Below are 22,418 nucleotides of genomic sequence, written 5' to 3'. Positions count from 1 at the left end.
TGGCAAATGGATGGATCCAATTCTAGGCGCTTGTTTGCTCCAACCATCCACAAGAAATTCAATAGAATCATGAGCTGCGTGTCCTGAATTAGATTTTAGAGAAACGAGAATATAAGGTTCATCTATAGCACAAGTGATGTCATATCCCATTACATACTGTTGCTTCAAAATATACAAAATAAGTAACATTTTTCTCTTCTTTAGGATCAAATCAGACATCCATGAACAGGGTGAAAGATCATAATGATCTTCTAGTCCAGAAAACAAGGCTAGACACTAAACATAATACAGATCATATGACCCAAAGCACTTAAGAGTCCAGCATAAAATCGCCATTGATATTTCCTCAAACACCCATCAACAATTAGAACTTAACCTGTGCACTAGCCTTCAACCAAGAAATTATGATTTCAAAACTATACAATAAGAACATATGTTGCACCGAATGGTACAAAAGATCAGAAATTAGCTCACAGAGATTCTGACTTGATTGAATGACAGTGCACAGATTTTTAAATAGATGCCACATGGTCGTGGCAAAAAAGTTGAATTGTGCATACATCAACTCCCAAATGCAGTGATCAATCAATCTTGACTAAAGAGCTTAGTTCCCTAAAAGTGAAGCAGTAGATCTGTCCCTTGTTCAGCAAACAAAATGAATGGCATCTGAACAAAACTTTGCCAGGTCATGAAACAGTTCGACCATAACAAACTGATGCAATATAGAGATTCTTCGCCCATTTCTCCTGGAGGAAAAAAAACTATGTCAACATCTACACTTCTAGGGGGGGAAAAGGGAAGAAATAAGCAACTAATTGAAGTTGAATAAATACCTTTACATGAGTGCTAGGAAAAGCAGAAGTTCGAAGGGTCTCCTGAGTTTCATCTGCAGGTTTTCTTCTAGGAACGCTAAGAACAAAAGCAGCTTGATCCCAAGTTGCAGCAGTTGAAGTGATGCGATAGCCACCGTCCCACCTCCTGTGAATACCTTCACTAGGATAGAGAAAATCTAACTCTACAACCTGCAAGTGCACCAAGGATATTGGTAGGGTGTAAGTTTTTTCATTTCACGACAATTGAGTGCCATTGAACAGTTAATGTTGAAATCAAATAAAAACCTGGTCAGAAAATGGAGCACCACGTGACATGACAATTGCCCATCTGCTTCCAGCAGTGGCCATGGCAGTCACATAAAAACCCTCCCTCCATTTTTTGTTGATCCACTTAAAGGGAAATGAATCACTGACTTTGTAGGATTGCTGTAAATACTGGGTCCCTACATTCAATACAGCAAATGAAATAAGATAGACTGTATAAATATAAAAACTGAAATTTCTTCTAGATACTTCAGGGATAGCTAAACTAACCCTTAGACATTACAACTAATGAACTCCCATTATTTGCTCCTGCAATAGCACTGATGTAGTAATTCTTTTCCCATTGCTCCATAATCCATTCCTTCAGGAAGTAAAAAAGAAAAAAAGAACAGATTAATACTTGTGCCAGACCACAAATTATGAGCTATAGACAAAGCCTCAAAATCAAAAGGAATACAATAAACCTTGTGAAGAAAGTATGGTGAGAGTTGATAAACTTGAGCAGTGAAGCCGGTGCCAGCATCCATAATAAGAGCCCATAGGTTTGAACAAGAGGCCACACTGCTGATAAATAATCCATCTTCATTACCTTTCTCGATATGTTGGGGAAGCCTCACATCTGCCACATTGTAATGATATCTACAATTGGAGATAAAAACTATCAACATCTTTTCTTGGTCATGAACTTGAAAAGCTTGATCGTAAGTTTAAGATAGACACCTTTGCTTCATGGGCCTACGAGCATTGTACACACTAATCCATTGTGTTGCAGGCATTCCCATCCGAACCTTCTTCTTTGGCTGCTCATCCTCTTCCTCCTCCATTGTTAACCTTCCTCTCTTTTGTCCTACTTGATATATAAGCTTCAAGACAACAAAAATTTATATGTCAAATGAATTCCAAAGAAGAAAAATATAGTCTTCCTCTTGATATGTTAAATAATAATGTAGAAACAAGAAGCAAAAAGTACCTTCTGAGCACCATCAGTATTTATTGGTCTAATATCTGGGTTTGGACCAACAATCCCGTCGAAAAGAGAGATATATCTTGCATAATTTGGCTCCTCATCAAATTTCAAATTCACCACATACTCAACAAACTGTCTGAAAGGCAAAGGGCAAAAGCAACACAAAGTTTCTGGGGAAGTTGCCATCTTCTTCTTACAAACAAGAAAGCCTTTGTTTTCACCCTAAAATAACATTTGGATCAGAAAGGTAATAGATGATAAATACAAACATACAGAAATTTATATTAAGGAAATGCAAACCTGATATCCTTGCCAAGGTAAACGACCACGGAGGAGAAAAATAAGTGTGTAGGCCAGAGACTCCAGATCATCTCTCCTGCTACCAGTTCTACCGAGATGAGCATGCACACTAGCATAGCGTACAGTTCCCCTGCAGTATAGGAATAATTAATAACAGATACACATAACCTTAAAAATAGAAAAGGCAAAAGAATCCCCAAATAATGAGATTGATAAGAAAATCTATTTCTGCACCACACAGAGGAACAGAAAAGAATGCAAAGGTAATGAATATCACCTGAAAACATCTGGACGTTGATCGTACTCAACATGTTGACCACTTGAACTATCTCGCCACCTGGTTGCTGTCAAGCCAAAACAGAGACAAAACTATTAAAAATTATTTCAATATGCATATAAAATATATCTTAAAATAAGGAAACTTCAGCTTACCTAATCCTAGGTCAACAAGAAAAAGTTTTTTCTCATCCGGAGTTCCTGGAGTACCAAGCAAGAAATTCTCAGGTTTCACATCTCCATGAACATATCTACAACGTATAGAAGCATCAGTGTTAAAGTGAAAAATGTGTTCCAATGATAAAAAAACACACTTGTATAGCAGGAAGAATCACAACCCTTTCCACCCAAAAGCAATGATGGACGCCCCAACTAATTGATAAATTACAAAATATTTATCAGTCCAAGTGCATCAACTTTCTTAACACTTAGGTGCCAAAGAAAAGCAAATCATAGGCAAAATAAATAAATAAAGAAGCATCACCCTCTGGAGTGCATCTTCTCCAAGATTGAGATGGCCTCAATGGCTATACATGCAACCATTTCAATGGACATCCTGAAATTGAAAATATAAAGCAATCATTAAACAGCCAATCTGAGGATAAATTAAGTAAAATCCACCATGTAAATTCACAAAGAACATACATGTGCGAGTTATTATTCCAAACATCCCATAAACTAGGTCCAAGCATATCCATAACCTGTTAAAAACATTCCAATAAACATCTCAGAGTCAAACTCCAAAAGCCAATACATAAGTTTCACAAAACTTAGAGACTGCATTAAAGCAAATGCGTACCATAACATAGTAGTCACCTTGCCGGCCCTTATAATGAACTCGAGGGACACCATGGCTACCACCAAGTGCACTGCACAAAATGCAATGAAAGCCATAGTTAAAACCTCAAATGACATGACGGCCAACTTAATGAGCCTATGAACAAATATAACTATTCATAAAATGAAATCATAGGAATCTCACTTGTAAACTACCCACTCGTATGGTGGCCCATAATTACATCCTTTGCTGCTTCTGTGCTCAAATTTTAAAGCTACCTACAATTCAAACATAACACATTTAGCACATTGCAGAAGTGAACCAATAGTGTATGCAATAGAATCCACTATAAAATAATGTGGAACCTCTAAAGCTCCAGGACCAGCGCCAATTCGTCGACCAACATATACTTGCCCGAAGCCTCCTTTCCCCAGTTTTCTTTCTATTCTATACATTGGGGAACTGCCTACCTGAACCTGTTACAACAAAAAGAAAGAGTAAGAATCCAAACTTCAGAGTTCAAACTAACATAATGAAATAAAAATTGGAAAATATTAGTTTCAACATTATGTGGTCTTTCTTCATATTGCTACTTGCGTTCAATGAAACCTAATACTAGGACCAATTCTACAAAAGCCAAAACTTGTTTTAAAATGCTAATTGTAAGGAAGTTTGTAGCGGCAAACCATACAATAGTCTAAAGAACCCAAAACCAAAAACGCGCTAAAAGCAAAAACTCAGAGAGACAACAAATAAGTCTCCCTAAGTAAAACTTTCCTTCTATGGATTCCTTAATAGAAAATTTTAATATGTATACACACATACATATAACTAAAAGAAAAAATATTTTTAATTCGAAAAACTAAAGACTACCTTCTCGGGAAGCGGAGCGGTGCTTCCTTCATCTTCAGCCCCGGGGCCCTTATCACCGCTACGGCCGCCGCTATCGAACTCGTCCATCTTTTTTCACGGCAACCTCTTCTCCGAAAACCCTAAGCTCTTTAATATCCTCGTCTTCCTTCCTTCCTTCCTTGCAAACGGCAGCGTTTCAAAACCAGCACCACTCACGATATTATTGTGTTCGTTATCTTTGTCGTTGAACTTGTTACCATCAACGGCAGCAAGGAACGCGTCTTTTGGTTTCCTATTCTGTGCGGTTCTCCACGGGCGTGTGCGAACAGTACACTTGTTGGAATCAGGTCGGGGGAGTCTACCAGTCGAGTTTGCGTTAATGGATGCCCGATTTCTGCGAGCCTGGCTATGCAGCTCTGGCATCGCAAGTGTTATGTTCGTCCATGAAGGAAGATAGCGTGGTGAAAATCCATGAATATTCTTGAATCATCGGCTGATATATTCGATCTCTGGCTTTGAGAGATTGGGCTAAACCGCCAAAAAAAACAGATTAGATGAAGAAAATTTGGGAAATTTTATATAGGGAGTGATGAAATTAGGGTTTGGCGTGTGGGAAATTTGGAGATCTGTGGAGGGAAATGAAAATATGGGTATTTTCCTTTATTTTACAAAGCAATGCTGCATTGATTTTCTTTCTTTTTCTTTCTATTTTGTTTTCCTAATCAAAACGTTTAGAATTTCTCATGCATACTCTTTTTTCATTTATAAAATATATTTAAATGTAAAAATATTCTTTCATCAAAAAATAATAATTACTTAATTTATCCGACTATAAATTTCTTTTTAACTGAAAATCCATGAGCAACATACCAACTTTTATACGAAGAATAGATATTTTTATTAAAAAAATTATTTATTTATATTGTTAAAAAATAATTTGATCGACAGTGACACATGACGAGTCACTTGTATCTCATATTAATGTTTAAAGACTCATTTTTAACAATAAAAAATGATAAAATTTTACCAAAATAATTAATTTACATATTGATCTGACCTACAAAAATTAATTTACTCTTCTTTTAATAATATAATATAATATAACTCTCAGTAGAAATCTACCCATAATACTTTTACTTAAATCCATGAAAATAATATCTATCAGAATCTCACAATATATTTATTTATTTCACTTTTTCCCTTTCAAATGAGGGAATTATCTTGGGGTTATTTCAGTTTTTATTTTTAAGCAGTAAACAAAGCTGATTGTTTTAAAAAAAAAATAAATCAGTTGTATTTTTTTCATTATTATGATATTTCTTTTAAAAATTTAATGTGTTCCTCGTATTTAACGAAGCAAAATTATGATAAAAAAAACATCCTAAATGATTTTGTCTTGTTTTTAGTTTATCTTAACAAAGCGAAGCCAAGACCAGATAATAAAATAATAATAATAATGTCACTTGTTAGTCAGCTATCAGCCAAATGGTAGTCAAGCAAAAATAAAAACTATAAAATATAAGGTGTAATAGCATAAATTTAGGCATTTTAATCCGTATCTTAAGGGAACCTCATATATAATACTTAAAATCGAAGTTTCTAATCTAATACAGATATTCTATACTTTTTAAATGTAAATGCTTTAAAAATTTGTCATATGCTTGTTTATTAAAAGCATTCAAAAGGATTAAATCATTTTTGGAAACTTAAACTTGGTAAATATTTTTATATTGAAGTTTGGGTTTTTTGTTTAAGTCATGAACTTAGGGCTAGTTTGAATGGGCGGTGTGTTTACCTCTGGTGAAGTTAAAAACAGCGGTGGCGGTGAGATTAATTACTGTAGCGGTGAGATTGAATACTGTAGCAGTGAGATTAGAAACAATGGTGTAGTGTGTGTTTGGATTCAAACGCAGCTGTAGCGGTGAGGTGAGAATAAAAAATGACTATTAAGGACATCATATTAGAATTAATATATAATAGAATTTTTTAAAATTATTTTACTTTTTTAAAATTATTAAAATATGTGAATTTATAAATTCATTTAATAAAATATTAAAATGTATCTTCTAATATTTTAATGAATTATATAATCAATTTAAATTATTTATTAGATGAAATGATAATTATTTTTAATTTTTTATAGTTAACTTATTTATTAGATTTTACAAATTTAAAAGTTTACAACCTACTTTATTCTCATTACTCATCACTAATTTTTGCCAAGTACCCCACTTATTTATGATGCAGAAACAACATGCAATTTCTTTGACCTTTCCTATTTGAAGCATATATATGCTAATTTTTGTTGCAAAATTTTTTGGATGTAGAAAAGAGAAGATAGAAGAGAAAGCTGCAGTGAGTGAATGCGATCCTACCCTGGAATTGGGTGATAAATACATTTTATTATTGTGCTTCTGAATATTGTTAGTATTTGCTAGTCTCTAAATGCTTGTCCGAGAGTTGTTTGATAAAATGCTTGAGAAAGGTTGCTTGTCGAATGAGTTTAGCACTTTACTGCACGGCTACTGTCGTAAAGGGAAGTTATCTAAAGCAAATGCTATTGTAAATGAGATGATGAGAAATGGTTGTGTCCCTAATACTTGTAATATTTTGCTACATAGCCTATGGAAAGAGGGTAAAATATTGGAGACAAAATAGTAAGGGTATTTTTGTATGTTAAAAATACCAACAGCTGAAATCTCCATTGCTGCTAAAATCTCCAGCTGACTTTCAGCTGACCAACGTGGTGGAGATGTCTTCTCACTGGACTGACCTGCTGAACCAAATAGCATACCAGTGAGATTGGCACCATATTTTCCCCCCAACTGCACCTCATTGGCATTAAAAGTCAAACCAAATGAAGCATTAGTATTTTTGTTATTTGTGGAAAACTGTCACTAAAGTAAAAAAAGACTTTGATGATTAATGTTATATTTTATGTTTTCAGAGTAAAAAATCACATCTTCCCCCGAATGCCCCTCCAACTTCCTTTTTGTATGTCTTTTTTTGAGTTTCAGTGTGTTTCCCTTCTACTCTCTCCGCTTCCAGTCTTGCTCTCCACGCATTTCTCTTCTCCAAGTATTTTTCTTGGTCTTTCTTTTTTAGTCTCATTTATATATAAACACAAAGCCAGAAGCCTTCAAACCACTTCAAACTTTTTGCTTCATAATCATCTTTACTAATGAGTTCAGCTACTAGTTTTGATTTTCGACTAAAACCCATTTTTCTTCATGGGTTTTCTGCTTCATTACACTTAGGGCTAGTTTGGATGAGCGGTGTGTTTACTCCGGTGAGGTTAAAAACAACAGCGGCAGTGAGATTAGTTACTGTAGCGGTGAGATTAGAAACAATGGTGGATTGTGTGTTTGGATTCAAACGCAGCTGTAGTGGAGGGGTGAGAATAAAAAATAACTATTAAGGACATCAGATTAAAATTGATATATAATAGAAGTTTTTTAAATTATTTTACTTTTTTAAAATTATTAAAATATGTGAATTTATAAATTCATTTAATAAAATATTAAAATGTATCTTCCAATATTTTAATGAATTATATAATTAATTTAAATTATTTATTAGATAAAATGATAATTATTTTTAATTTTTTACAGTTAAATATTTTTTATAACAATGGTAAATATTATTTTCACAAATAGTAACATTATACTTTGATCAAATTTTAAAGTATCTAAACGAATGGTTTTTAATAAAAAAATATATAGTAACATACATAACAAGTTTTATTATTACTAGAAATTAGGTTATGATACAAAATGTTTTTACAAATATGGATTCATTAAACTAGTTGCAATTGTTTCCCTTAACATCATGATTTCAAGGTCACTTTCTCTGTTAGAAGAACTCGATTCACCTCTGTCAAACTGGCTTGAAGAGACTGGCATATCGGGTATATTCTCAAATTCTCGAAAATCCTCATCATTTGACCAAGCATGTCTTCGAATGTAATTATACAAAACCATTGTTGCAATAACTATTAAAACTTGCTTGTTGAATGAATAACTTGGAATATCTCTTAATATTGGCCATTTTTTTCCACACTCAAAATGTTCGTTCAATCACAGAGCGTAACGAAGAATGGGCATGATTAAAGATTTCTTTTTTTCCAGATGCTTGATGATTACCTCGATGAAAATCAAGTAAATGATATCGTTCCCCCCTATATGGACCTAGAAAACCTACCATTTGTGGATATCCTGAATCCACAAGATAATATTTTCCTACAAAAAAGTAAAACATAATATTAAGTTTAAAAATAAATTAAAATTTTTAATTTTTTTATGTAAAAAGTAATTAAAAAATTAAAGTTCAACCTGGTGGAGGGTGTGGAAACTTCAACTCTTGTTTTCTAAGTGCTTGCAAACAAATTCTACTATCATGTGATGTTCTTTCCCAACCAAGAAATGCAAAAATAAAGCACATGTTGAAGTCACAAACTGCCATAATATTTTGAGTTGGTTCACATTTTCGTCCGATATAAGGTATTTGACAAGAAGGCTAAATGCATGCTTTTATGTGTGTTCCATCTATAGCCCCAATACAATCATTTAAAATAAATACAAGTAATGAGATAAAAGTTAGAAATAATTTATATTTTAAAAATATAAAGATTGTGTAATTTTTACCTTAAAGTGAGGCCAATATCTTGTATCATGTCGAATATGGTTCGGTACTTCCTCGAATTGACCTTCAGTGGGTTTAATCGTGTCTATTCCCATTCGAGCAAATATATGCAACATATCAGTAAAAATTCGATTAACAGTTTCCCCAGATCATTGAAATCGCTCTGTTGCATTTGAATTTGATTCTCTATTTCCAAGAATGTACAATGATAATGCTAACTTCTCCATCGCCGATACTTTCCCATTCTTTAAGCCATAATTTGTTTGCAAATCATGCAACAAGCTGTGAAATATATCTTTTGGCATCCTAAAACTATTCATGCAACGATCATCGTGCCCATTTAATACTTCGTCCACCCACATTTGACCTGTATAACTTGAATCCATACGCGTTTGCATAGTGAAATAAGTTTCATGGTGTACCAATACACTGCTTAACACATATTCTTCCTTTTCATGATAATTGTTGTGCTCAACTTGGGTAACAATTGTGGCTATTCTTCGTTGAGCTTCTTCACTTAATTCAGGGGTATCATAATTCATATCAAAACAATTATACATATTGTTAAATTCATCCATAATCTGAAAAAGTAATAAAATGAAAATAAATCCTTTAAAATCTCGTGACATTCTATAAACACAGAAACTTGATTAAAAGCATAGCATAAAAATACCAAACAGAAAAAGTATCATACATTAGTTTTACATATAAAAAAGTAGTGTAGTTATATTACAACAATAATTCTAAGGAGCTTATGGTGGAGGTGGTTGATGGTATGGTTGGAAGGGAAATGAGGATGTTGCTACCAAGGATGAAAATGATGCAATTGGATTTTGTTCAGCATACTCACGTCAAAGCCACCAAACCCTATCATCTAGATCTAAGTTCAAAAACACTTCTCGTTTCACCGGTATTTGAAACATTTTAGTGGCAAAATAGTACAGTTCATCTTTTTTTTGGAATTTCATCTCCCAAAGCACGCAAAGCATCCATTGCATTTGAAATAGTATATTGAGAATGAGGAAAAATAATTTCATTCACTGACTTCCTTCGACTAGCCATACTCTCACACAATTTCTCAATCTGAGTAGTTAATATATTTCTTGATGATTTTCTACTTGAACCTGATTTTTTTTCCTTTACCGTGTACAACCCCAAGTGTTTGTTTTCTTCGATTAGGAATTTCATGAGAAAAGTTTGATGGTACCTCATCAAGAAGAATACCTTCATTCTCGTTACTATGTTCATCTGAATCACCAAATCCCTCATTAGGTGTATCATCTCCCATAGGAACCCCACTTGGAATAACACCAGACGAATGTGCCCATGCATTCTCTCCAGTGGCTACAATGCCACCAAACATTTGTCACATTAACTCATTCAATCGTGGTTCAATTCCTTTCTTCTTAAATCCTTTAAAATCAAGATTTTCCTACATAATATGTTAAACGTTAAATGTTATACTAAGATTTTTATAATTGTAAATTATTAATTTCAATAAACTTTATGCATTAAAATAATGATAAAGTTAACACTAACCTGTATTTTTTCAGCCCACCATTCTTCGGTAGCATCGACCGTCTTTTTAGATGGACACCATCCAATACCTGTAGATTCCTTAAGCAACTCCCTCCATAACCTTCATTCCTTTTTTAATGTATCCCACTTATTTTTCAATTGAGGTTTTCCATATTTTTTTTGTGTTTTTGCTTGAAAAAGAGCAATGACATTTTCCCATCCTTTTGAGTTTAGATGAGTTGTCGGTCTATTACCAGCATTGACTTCATTCACGTAAAGTTCACAAAATATCAACGTCAACTCATCATCCCAAACAGCTTTTGTTGCTAAGGTACTATCTCCCTCCACAAAATTTCGTGTCTTTACCATCTATTATTATTTTGATTTTAAATGTCAACAGGCATAAAACTATAAATATATAATTAGATATAATAATATAGTTTCATAAAAAATAAAAATAATACATCACGAATGGATGAAAGCCATAAGATGAACACTAAAGAAATCTAGTGCAAATTGTATTAAAGAAAAAAGAGAAAATCCGAGGGGAATAGCTGTTCCAGTTAAGAAAGGTGATGCAGAGAATGGGAAGAAAGCAGATTCATCGCATATTGACAAGGTTCAAAAGAAGGCTGACATAAATGAACCCAAAAATCGAAGTGGTAAACAAAGTGCTTCTGAGGTAATCAAAGAATTGCAGGTCCTATTTGAGAAAGTTTCGGAGTCCGAAAATGGAGTTTTAAATATGCTTGACACTGGAAAATTTCGCTATCATCACAAAAAATCTGTTTATCAAGGTATAGTTTTAAACATTCCCTTAGTTGACCATGGGTTTGAAATTTCGATCACAAAAAATCTATTTATCAAGGTATAGTTTTAAACATTCCTTTTAGATTTTAGTTCGATATTTGTTCTCTCTTGTCTGGATCAATGTCTACTAGAAATGCATACCGGTCCAGTTAGAAGAACGAAAATTAGAAGGCAAAACTTTACCTATATGAAACCTAAGTCAATAGTTGTAGTCTTCAGGTTTATTTTATAGAAACGAAATACGATTAATTGGAACATAAAAATGTTTTTCTAACTAATGTGTTATTTTTGTTTATATAAATACATAATTTTAAAGAAATGAAATATGAAGTTTGTGTATTGTTTTTTTATTCAATCATTTCGTAATAAAATTAGAGGCTGCTGAGATCATTAGTCTTACTGAATTGGATCACCAGTGTTCCTTTATTAGGTTCGTGCATGACAATTCGAATATCATTGGGGAGATAGCTATTTCTGGTAATGGAGGTCCGGATATGGGAATTCTATGTTGTTTTACTTTTACTTATTATGTTTTTGTTGCCATGCACTACTCATTGTCTTAAAATTAGGCTTTAGTTGCTACTTGTTCCGTGAATAGACACAATTGGGTCCCTTACTTTGAAACTTGGAATTGGATGGTGGGAATTTTTTGCCATGGATTTATCCTAGTGCTTGGTTATTGAATGGTTTCTAATAGCTAGTAGGGATAGAATGACGCCTCATAGGGTAGCTAAAAGCATTGAGTGGCAATATGAAATGCTATTTTCATAGGCTAATGTTGTCTGATTAATGTTTGTACTGTATGGGGTAGTATGTTGGTCTCGTGTCATGGTACCCTTTTTTTGTATGTGTCTGCTTGGAGATGCTTGCCTGAGCTCTATTAAATGAAAGCCACACTACCAGTAATATGCCTAACATGGTATTGTATTCATTTCACAGATAAATGGATCACTTGCAAGGAAGGCTATTAGGGAACTGATGGCAAGAGGATTGATTAGGTTGGTGTCTGCCCATTCAAGCCAGCAGATTTACACTAGGGCTACAAACACCTAGATGGTTCGTTATATTTTTGCTTAGTTCCATGCAATAGTGCCGTTCATTGTTGAGTTGACTTCGAAGTGAATTTATTTACTGCCGCCGCTTTTTTTTTTAGTTTAGAATGTGTGAGATACTCTCTTTTTATCATTCTAGTTTAATTGATACTTTTCAGACTTACTATTCAGCTCTCTTAAATTTGTTTCTAATGTGAGATTCATATGTTGATTTAGTGTTTCAATCCTAACATATTTTATTGCATACTTTATATTATTGTTTTATGGATATTTGTTGGGATTGGGGAGTCTGGGGTTCAGACTGAGGCCAGCTGCCCGCCTTAATTAGAAATATTCAACCTTGTAGGATTATGAACAAATGTAGAATTTGGGAAGTGTTATTTTGAGGAAATGGGTTGAAACTTAAAAGATTCATATCTTTGCTTTAACCAGGAACCTTATCTTTTTACTATCGAAAAGCTTTAGTCTTGAAGGATGCATTTATAGTATGTTACTATGTTATTAGTTGCTTGCATCACCTATAGTTTTAGTTTTAAAACCTTGGGGGAGCTCTAACCAACATCTAAGGCTAAAATAGTTAAATAATAATTTACCATAAACATGTTTTGTTAGTATACCATGAAATACTAATTCAAAGAAAATTGAGTCTCCATATATGCTTTATTAGGACTGATTTAGACTTTTCAATACTTTAGAAAAGAAACAATGAAGGAAAAAGAACTATAAATAACAGAATCAACAATCAAACAGAGTTTCACATGGAAAAACTAAATGAGTAATAAAGTACTCACTTTCACTAATTTTGGTAATCAAACCTTCAACCATTGTAACAACCCCACCAAGTGTGCCACTAGCTAGCTCCAAATCAAGTTCTGGGACTTTTACACTTGCAGTATCTGACTGGTAAACTTACAAAACCACTTGTTAGATAACTTACCATAAGCATGGAAAAAAGAACAGACAGAACATACCATTTCAATCCCATGAAATGTTCATTACATGTTTGAGGCAAAGGTGGCGCCCAATGTAATAATAGTATCAAAAGCTTGAGGAGATGCAATGTTAACTTAAATTGCTAAATGTGAAAACTAAATTAATGACTATATTAGTACCTGTTACAGCCATGAAAATATATTTTATACATCCAAGATATGATAATACTGTGGATGCAATCAGCCTTTAAGTGTGATTGCTAACAATCTCTATTGTAACCTTATAATTCCTTTTTCCCTTGATAAAAATTTAGAAAAGAAACTGAACCAACTCCAGAAGATTTGATATTCACACCCAAATCCTTTATAAAGACATTTCAGTAAGAAGAAAGTAAGGAAGATTGAACAGCTTGTTAGATTTTCGATTTTGTGTTCCAATTTGCTCTATTGGTTTGCATCTTAAAATAAACAAAAAATGGAGCAAATTTCACCAAATTTAGTTCCCACAATTACACTACATAAAAAAGAATCTAGATTCAGGAATTTTAGTCTGATGGATGAATTAAAAAATCAAATCGATAAAACAAAAATGGTAAAAACATGAAATTTAAATTCATGTCCCAAGTAACAACAACACACTTTTGGTGTGACATGTATCGGATTCAAGCGAAATTTCTTTTTCATATTTCAGATTGAACTTTGGTCTAAGCAACCCAATGTTGTTTCATATCTAAAAACCAAGCTCAATGCTCAAATTCAAGTCTTTATTCACCAAAATATCCTAGCTTTCAAGCTAAAAACGATGAAATAAAATCACGTAGAACACAGAAAATCACAAGAACCCAATCAATACAATAGATAACTGAATACTCCAACTCTTCAGTTGGGATAAAAAAATAAAACTTTTAAAACAGATCTAGGCACGATAATCATGTAAACAGAAAATAATAATTCAAACAACTGGTGGAAGCATTGAGTTAAAATCAATGAACGATAGAAGCAAAGATAGAAAAAGTTTGAATCTTGGGAGAATATTTAGATGGGTTACCTTAGATTCAAAGGATTTATATCTGTTCTTGGTGAGGAAGTAAGGAGAAGTAAATTTTTGGAATAGAATTGAGGGAACCTAACCTCAATGAAAAAGAAAACGTCTGTGAAGATTTTAAAACAAATAAGGTTGGGAAAGAAAATTCTTTAACTTTCAAGGATAAAATGGTAAAATAATAAATGAAAATATGGGCATTTTTGTCTGCAACAAAAGTTAGACTGCCCGCTGTGTTTAAGCTGGAACTTTTACCTCCGGTTGGAAATGAGGCTCGCACTGAGGTTCAAATCTTCAACTGCACCTCACCATTGTTTCTCCAAACACCAACACAATGCAGGGAAAAATAACATTCCTTCAAAATTCCATCTCACCATGGTTGATTCTGCATCCAAATGAAGCCTTAGTTAGGGTGAGCAAAATTCGATTAAACTCATGATCAGATCTATTGGTCTACAAGTATGTTTACACCAAGGTCGAATCCACGTAGATAAGACTTTATGTGTAAATCTGCATGTAAAAGCTCGCTAAGTGTGAATCTTAGTGCATGAGTTTTTTGGAATCAACCCACCGTACGTTAATCCGCAATAAAAATGGAAGATTGTGTCAATGCAGAAAGTGTATAAATTTTTAAGTTGAACCAATGCAAATGAGGACAAGAGTATGTCACGAAGATGTATAAACTGCACTTGTGAAAGTGACGTCAAATAGGAGATCAGAACCATGAAATTCTAATTTATAAATTTATAAGTGGTATGTTATATTAGTAACTCACTAAGCTCATTTGAACTTACTTAGCCTTTGTTATGTTTCTCAGGTATGATGGTTTCTATAAGGAGCTAAAGAGGGATCAAGTCAGAATTCGTTCAAGCTTAGGCAAACTGGTGTTCTTATCTATAACATGCAAATAGTGGGGTGACCTAAAGGGGAACCTTAATGTCTAAATTATTGTAACTACGGATCAACCTGGTATATTATATTCAATGATGAGTAATCATTTAAACATTGTAAAGCCATTATTGTTAATATTTTCTTAAGTTTGCATGTTAATAATTTAAACTAGGAATTTATAACTCCAACGTTTTAGTTTGCCAAATCAGCTAGTCAAAAATGATACGATTGTTGACGATAATATTCGAAATAAGTTAAGTATGATTATAAAATACTTCGTTGGTGGTCTTAGTCATGTAAGTATGATGTTACATCTTGTAACCGAATTCGTTGATCGAATCGGTAAATGGTGCTACATAAACTTTTATTTTTATCTAAATTGACCTCTCATATTTCCTTGAAAACCCTAAAGTTCAAGCCCAATGTGGGAACAATTGCAAAATACATGATCTAATATGAGAACAAATGCCAAGTTCATGGACTGACTTGGACAAAAAAGAAGTACAATCCCCAATATGAGAATAATTTCCTAGTTCAAGCATTGATATGAGAACAATTGCCAAGTTCAGGGCCTAAACTAGTACAAGCCCCATATAATAATTTAATAAAAAATCCTCTATCTAGGATCATGTTATTTAATATACATATTTGACATCATCTTAAATCTACTCGTAGATTTTATTTTTACTCCACAATGAACAAAATAATTATCATAAAAATAAATTAAAAATTAAGTCGATATATCAAATTTCACAGGGAGTTATATTATTTTTATTTGGTCGAGTTAAGCATATTTATTTAAGAAATATATATGCAATACTTTGAATGTATATAAATGAAATTTTACTTTTTGTAATGACTCTTTTTATATTTAAAAATATTAAATTTTCAAAAAAAAATACGTAGGAAAGGAAGTAATGGAAATGGGTGGTTCGTTTTATTTAGGACAGGACGGACAACTATTTGATAGGGTGATCAGTGTAGAAGATAGAGAAAATGTTCGGCTAAGAGAGAAATTGTTGGAGAAGTATGGGTTGCTTACCCCTATGTAACACCTCCTAACCTTAATTCGTCGCCGAAACAAGGTTATGAGGTATTATCAGACATATCAGATAATCTACAAATAATTTTTTAAATAAATAACAAACATATTATAATATAATCGTAAATTCATAAAAATATTTATTTTACTAATTGACTCTATTTTTTATTATTTTATTTTATGTGATTAAAAAAAATTCAATATAACCCTTTTATAATTAGTTAACCTTCCTGCAATTTCAAACCGCAACCAATTCACAATTCATACAATTTCATATTCAAATAACCTAAACATATCTTAAACATTAATTTAGTAATTTACTAAATAAATATTCACATATATTGTTTAAATAAACAAACTTCATTCATTCTATTTCAGTTTTAATACCAAACATACCATTTTATAACTTAATGTTTCATTTATCATTCAAATATTATAGGCCAATTCTTTACAACCAAAACTTACAAGACTCTTTAATAAAACCGAAATACATGCCACATTTACCAAAGGAAAAATACATCACCAAAGTCATGCTGAAGTCGGGATTGATCTGGATGTTGAACCGGGACCTTTGACTTCAATCGACCTGCGATCGGAAACAATACTCAGTGGTATTACCATAATTCAAATTATAACAGTAATAAACATGTAAAGCATAAATCATACATACAAATTTAAATTCAAATTTCATATTTCATATTTCAATAATAACAATTCATCAATTAATATCATATATCCACATTTTAAACTTGGACACATCATGAACCTTAGGTTCATTCCCCAATTTCGTATCACATTTCAATTCACAATTTAACTTTTTCATCTCATTTCAGTAGCTCGATTGATCAACTCATTTGGTTTATCATTTCATTATTTACCCTATTAACAAAACTCGAACTTTGGCCGATACACGATCCAACCAAACACTCCAGTATGGCACCCAGTGCCTCATCGGATAGTTCGAAGCAATAGTTGACACCCAGTGTCTCATCGGAAAAGCAATAGTTCGAAGCATATTTTCCTAATTTCTAATTTTCCTCAATTTTAGCCCCTAAAACATAAAACTTATAGCTTACTTCACAATTTAATCCTTTTATCAATTCTAAATTGAAATTCATTCAATTAAATCCCTAATTCATCTTTTGTTCAACATAAACTATATTCAAAAACCTAAAAAACTCCAAAACCTCAACTTAATTTCAACAAAACTTTGTTCTAAAGCTTTTAAAACATCAAAATTAAAAGAAAAGGACTTGATTGACTTACCAAATTAAAGTTTAAATCCTTAAACCCTAATTTTTCCTTTTCTTTTATTTCTTTCTTTTTCCTTCCCCTGTTTCGAATGGTCTCTGTTTCTTTTCTTCTTTGTTTCTTTTATTCTTTTACTTTATTTATTTATTGTATTAATTAATAATATGAATAATAATAATAATAATAATAACAATACATAATAATAATATAATAATACTTAATTCATAAATATCTTTTACTTAAATTATAAGAAAATATTTTATTTTATTACAAGTTTATTTTTATATATTTTACACATGTTTAATTTAATCGCCATACACTTGTCTTTAATTTAATTTATTCCATAATATAATAATTATAATTATAATTTATCAAAATATCTTTTTAACTTAATTTTTAAGTAAATAAATAATTATAATACAAATGTATATGCATATGTTATTACATATGTACAACTTTATCACCCTACATTTGTCACTATTTGATTTAATTTATAATATAATTTCATAATTTTAATTAATATAAATTACATTATCTAATAAAATAATAATATTCATTATAATTTATTAAGATATTTATATAATTAAATCATAAAAATCTAAGATTTTTATGAAGTAATTGCCGCCTCATACTTGTGAATTGGCTTAATTTTCATTTTGATCCTTTATACTTTCTTTTAATCTATAATTAAACTTTTACCCTGTATTCAATTTAGTTCTTTTTGCTAATTACCCTAAATTAAGCTAAATTCACCTAATTAAAACCTAATTAAACACACAACTAGATGGAGGCCTGATACTACACTTTTCTGATGCCCGTGAATTTTGGGTCGTTACACCCTAACTTCAGGCCATGAGCCTTATATATATATATGTATTATTCCCTGGCTCGAGATGTCACATGTCAAAAGTTGATGGTTAAAGTTACTATTATATCAAATTTAAAAGTTATTAAGTATTTTTTTCTGTTAGTAATTTAATAACTAGTGACCAAAAAAGAAACAAAATCTGGTAATTATATGACCATTTTATAATTTTTCATAATCGAGTGATAAAAAATACTAATAATTGGGTGATTACCAATATAATTTACTCAACATAAATACTTTGATAGATACTTATATATGTTTTTTTGATAAAATATGATGTCTAAATTTTTATGTTGAGAGAGGATAATATATTGTATATAATTCGATAATTTTTTTTTAACATTAATCTCGTTATAAGTTCTTATCATATATGCTTTTTATATATATATATAACGTTTACGACTATCAATAGTCTTTCCAAAACCCTCAAATAAGAGGATAATACACTTCAGTGCAACCAAACACACATCCTCTTGTACTAACAATAATAGTGATGTCAATCGAGGTTCTGATAATTCTTAGGGTGAAACTTGAAATATTACCTATGGAAACTATGTTTGGAATATATCCCCGGAAGGTTAGAATATGCATATCAAATAAATTCGATTAGTTAGGTAACTTATATCAAGTATAAATTATGGGTTCGGACTGTAACTTAAATTAATTTTATATAAAATAATGTATTTTAATTATTAAATAATAAATCATATCAACTTAATTTAGAGAACAAAATTCTTGTTCCTTGGTTCTTTAGCAAATATAATTACGATTTACAAATAAATCCTACACACATTCCATAATTATATGTATCATTAAATTAAACAAAATATAAATAGGAGTTATAAATAAATATCAATAATTTTATTAAAAATAATTAAATATTAATAATAACTATTATAAATAAATATTAATAATTCTCATATTTAGATTTATAATTTAAAGGTTTAGGGTTTTAAATTTTAGTGTTTTAATATTTATTTATAAACGTTTTATTTAATGATGAAATATCATATTATTATTCGACTATGATCTATGAAAATATTCTCCCCATATAAAAATAGTAAAATTAAAGACGAATCAGAAGTAAGAAAAATATATAAACTCTCCAGCCTTCTATTTTTTTTTAAATGAACCCAAAACAATTATTAATTTAAATTTATATATTACCACACTCTTTAATTACAATTAAACTTCATAATTTATAAAAGTATCAAGGAAAAAAAATAATGAATGATGTTAATGGAAAATTTCATGTGATGGGAAGACAGATGGCTAAATGTTGAGATGTTTTCTTAATTTTCTTTTATGCTAAAATTGTGCGTCGATTGAGTCTTAGTTCGATTAGCATGTATGTTATTGTTAATGTAAAAAGATGTGAGTTTTAGTGTGCTGAAACGCATTCTCTTCTTATTTATTTATAATAAAATTATTCAAAAAAATAAGAGTGCACCACAAATTCTCATTTAATGCATTTGAATTTATATTCTCTTTATTCGTGTAATAATAATGCGAATTTAGCTAAAACTTAATCATATATATATATGATGTTTATGGGTAAGTTTTAATTGATGAAAATATAATGTAAAACAGACCTTTAAGATAAATGTTTTTATGATTTTATGATATAACTAATCTAAGCAACAACGATTAAACAATTAAAAGAGTATATTTGATATGTTTTTGAATTATTTTAGTGTTGAAGTTAATATTAATTTATTTGTTTTTTAAATCACTTTATAGATATGACAATTATGCATTAGTTTATAATAATTTGTGGTATAATGTTAAATTTAGTTTTTAATATTTACATTTTTTGTCAAATTAGTCATTTTTTAAAGTTAAATTTGACTCTTAACCTTTCAAAAAAGAGTCAAATTGCTTCTTCTTTTTTAACAGAAATATTGATTAAAACATTAATTTTTTTAACAATGTTGGTGTGGCAACCTGTACAAAAGTTCATATGTATTTTCATACTGACATGAAATTATTTATCTTATATGTTATGTCAACAGATAACTTTAAAAATATAAAATTAAAAATATTTAAAAGTTAAAAAATATAAAAATTTCATAAAAATTCAAAAAAATTAGCATGAAATATAAGTGGATTCTCATTCGAGCTACCATGTTTAAAAATTAACGTTTTAGTCAGTATTTCCATTAAAAAAACAAAAAATTAACTCTTTTTAAAAGGTTGAGGGTCAAATTTAACTTAAAAAATAAATGATAGTTGTTATGGTATTTCCAGTTGCCAACTTGAAACCCGGATATAACCCAGGCTATCGGCCCGCGACTTGAGTTTGGGCCCCACTAGGTGGATATGTTAAGGGCTCACCGAGAGAGCTCACGAGCCTAGTTCACATGTCCCTGGGTGTTCGCAAGTAAAGGGTGCAAAGTCAAACTGAGTGAACTGGCGAACACCTGGATCAACGAACACGTGTCAAGTCTAGGACAACTTATGTGTTGACATACACGGAGCCTATCTAGGACGTCAATTCCATAAACAGTAACCATGTCATATAAATATCCAATTCTCCCCACTAAGAGGACACACACAACGCAACACTCAACAATGGACAAATTGACAAAAAATATAAACATTGATGCCTAAATTTAACATTATGCCATAATTTATTTATTATTTGTAATATATGCTATATTTCCATATTATTATTATAATTATTTTAAAAATGTATTTCCATATTATTATTGTTCATTATGTGTATTAATAATATTTTCCTAAAAAAAACATATCTATTCACGGTTGTTAATTGAAGTGGAAAAGACCATAACGTAACTCACGAATTAAAAAATTTCAGACGCAAAAAATAGCGTTGAAATCTCATTCAAAGATCCAAAGAGCTTTAGTCTAAATATAATCATAGCCTAACGTGACCAACAATATATAGGGAAGTCACACATTTAAATCTCAATCCGAAAGTTACTTTCCAAGCAACCTAGATAGGTTACTCGTCCGAAAAGGGAAGGATTTGGGTAAAAATATAAATTCGAAAAATGAGTCTCGGGTAAATTTTTTTGGTCCAACCCAACCCAAAATTGCCTAATATTTTTCCCTACTGCTGTTTACTGTTGTTTTGATGAAATTTTGCTATTATATTGCTACTATTTTGTTGTTATTATTTAGGTATTGTATAACTGCTATTTTATTATTAATTTTGCTACTATTTTAGAGGCATTTGTTTGCTAAGTTGCAATTATCTTAGTGTTATTTAAGTATAAATATTTTTTTAATATATTCAATTTGTTGAGAAACATTTATTTTAATGTTTTTAGTATATTTGATATATTATATTTTAAAATTTTATTTTTATATAAAAAATTAATATGGGCGGGTCGGGCCGGGCTCGAGTTTAGTATTTTTATTTGAGTTGGGCTTGAGCAAACTTTTAGGCCCATTTTTAGCCCGAGCCTAAAAAACGGGCCTAAAATTTTATATTGACCCATCTCGAAGCCCCATGGTTAGGTCTAGGCACAAGAAAATAGACAAATACCTGGTTTGATAAATTGCCTTTTTAGGCTAGTAAAATTTCTGCATTCCCCCAAATTTTTCAATAAATTCCTATTCTTGATGCCAACAATTGTTGATGCATTATTGATCTTGATCTCAATTTTTTTTAAGGTATTTACCGGAGCGAGTCTAGTAATTAATTCTCCGTATTCTATAAATCTATTAAGGAGATAGATGCTGGCCACAAATTTTAAAACTGTTTCATATTGAAGGTGAGGATCAAACCCTCAACCACTAATTAAAGTAGAAAAAAGATTAACATCTCACTTAACTCTCATGATGACTCACCTCACGTATTTTAAATGTGGATAATATGTTACCTTATTGGTTAATCCAACCAACCAGATGTGATATAATTGCCTGCCCAAAGTTATGGTTAGGTTTAGGCTGTACTCAACATTTTATGGGTCACATTAGACGTTCCAATTAATTTAATTTGGAAAATGAAATTAACGTTTGCATGTATTTAACCTTATAGACAAAAAAGGAATCACAATGCATGACATTGACGCAAGGAATATGTCCAAATATGTAAGTTAATGCCACGTTAGAATTTATGATCGATTCCTCCTC

At 31.2% G+C, this 22,418-nt stretch overlaps 1 protein-coding gene and 1 long non-coding RNA gene across 2 annotated transcripts; both read right to left on the bottom strand.

Annotated features, from left to right (window-relative positions):
- Positions 1–102: 102 nt before the first annotated feature.
- LOC107937976 (casein kinase 1-like protein HD16) lies at positions 103–5,014 on the bottom strand. Its single transcript, XM_016870993.2, has 16 exons — positions 4,292–5,014; positions 3,784–3,894; positions 3,623–3,696; positions 3,440–3,509; positions 3,286–3,341; positions 3,125–3,196; positions 2,797–2,891; positions 2,642–2,708; positions 2,365–2,494; positions 2,068–2,286; positions 1,818–1,960; positions 1,562–1,736; positions 1,368–1,458; positions 1,119–1,276; positions 834–1,022; positions 103–746 (listed from the first exon to the last, which is right to left on the bottom strand). Exons 1-16 carry the CDS (start codon positions 4,376–4,378, stop codon positions 687–689), a joined length of 1,797 nt encoding a protein of 598 aa, XP_016726482.1. The 5' UTR covers positions 4,379–5,014; the 3' UTR covers positions 103–686.
- Positions 5,015–7,987: 2,973 nt separating this feature from the next.
- LOC107937947 (uncharacterized) lies at positions 7,988–14,408 on the bottom strand. Its single transcript, XR_001694795.2, has 5 exons — positions 14,272–14,408; positions 13,083–13,191; positions 10,451–10,798; positions 8,602–10,343; positions 7,988–8,508 (listed from the first exon to the last, which is right to left on the bottom strand). It is a non-coding gene; the product is annotated as an uncharacterized lncRNA (long non-coding RNA).
- Between the last annotated feature and the right edge of the window lie 8,010 nt (positions 14,409–22,418).

The sequence above is a fragment of the Gossypium hirsutum genome, chromosome D13, assembly GCF_007990345.1.
Source record: "Gossypium hirsutum isolate 1008001.06 chromosome D13, Gossypium_hirsutum_v2.1, whole genome shotgun sequence".
Taxonomy (NCBI): Eukaryota; Viridiplantae; Streptophyta; class Magnoliopsida; order Malvales; family Malvaceae; genus Gossypium; species Gossypium hirsutum.
The sequence above is the reverse complement of the archived record's forward strand: the minus strand, read 5'-3'. Positions and strand labels throughout refer to the sequence as shown.

What these genes read in the sequence shown, in the direction of transcription:
- LOC107937976 (XM_016870993.2), bottom strand. Translation starts at nt 4,378, where the DNA reads ATGGACGAGTTCGATAGCGGCGGCCGTAGCGGTGATAAGGGCCCCGGG. An exon ending in TACGAGTGGGTAGTTTACAA is followed by an intron (nt 3,510 to 3,622) that starts GTGAGATTCCTA and finishes CATTTTGTGCAG; the next exon opens with TGCACTTGGTGGTAGCCATG. An exon ending in GAGAAGATGCACTCCAGAGG is followed by an intron (nt 2,892 to 3,124) that starts GTGATGCTTCTT and finishes TATACGTTGTAG; the next exon opens with ATATGTTCATGGAGATGTGA.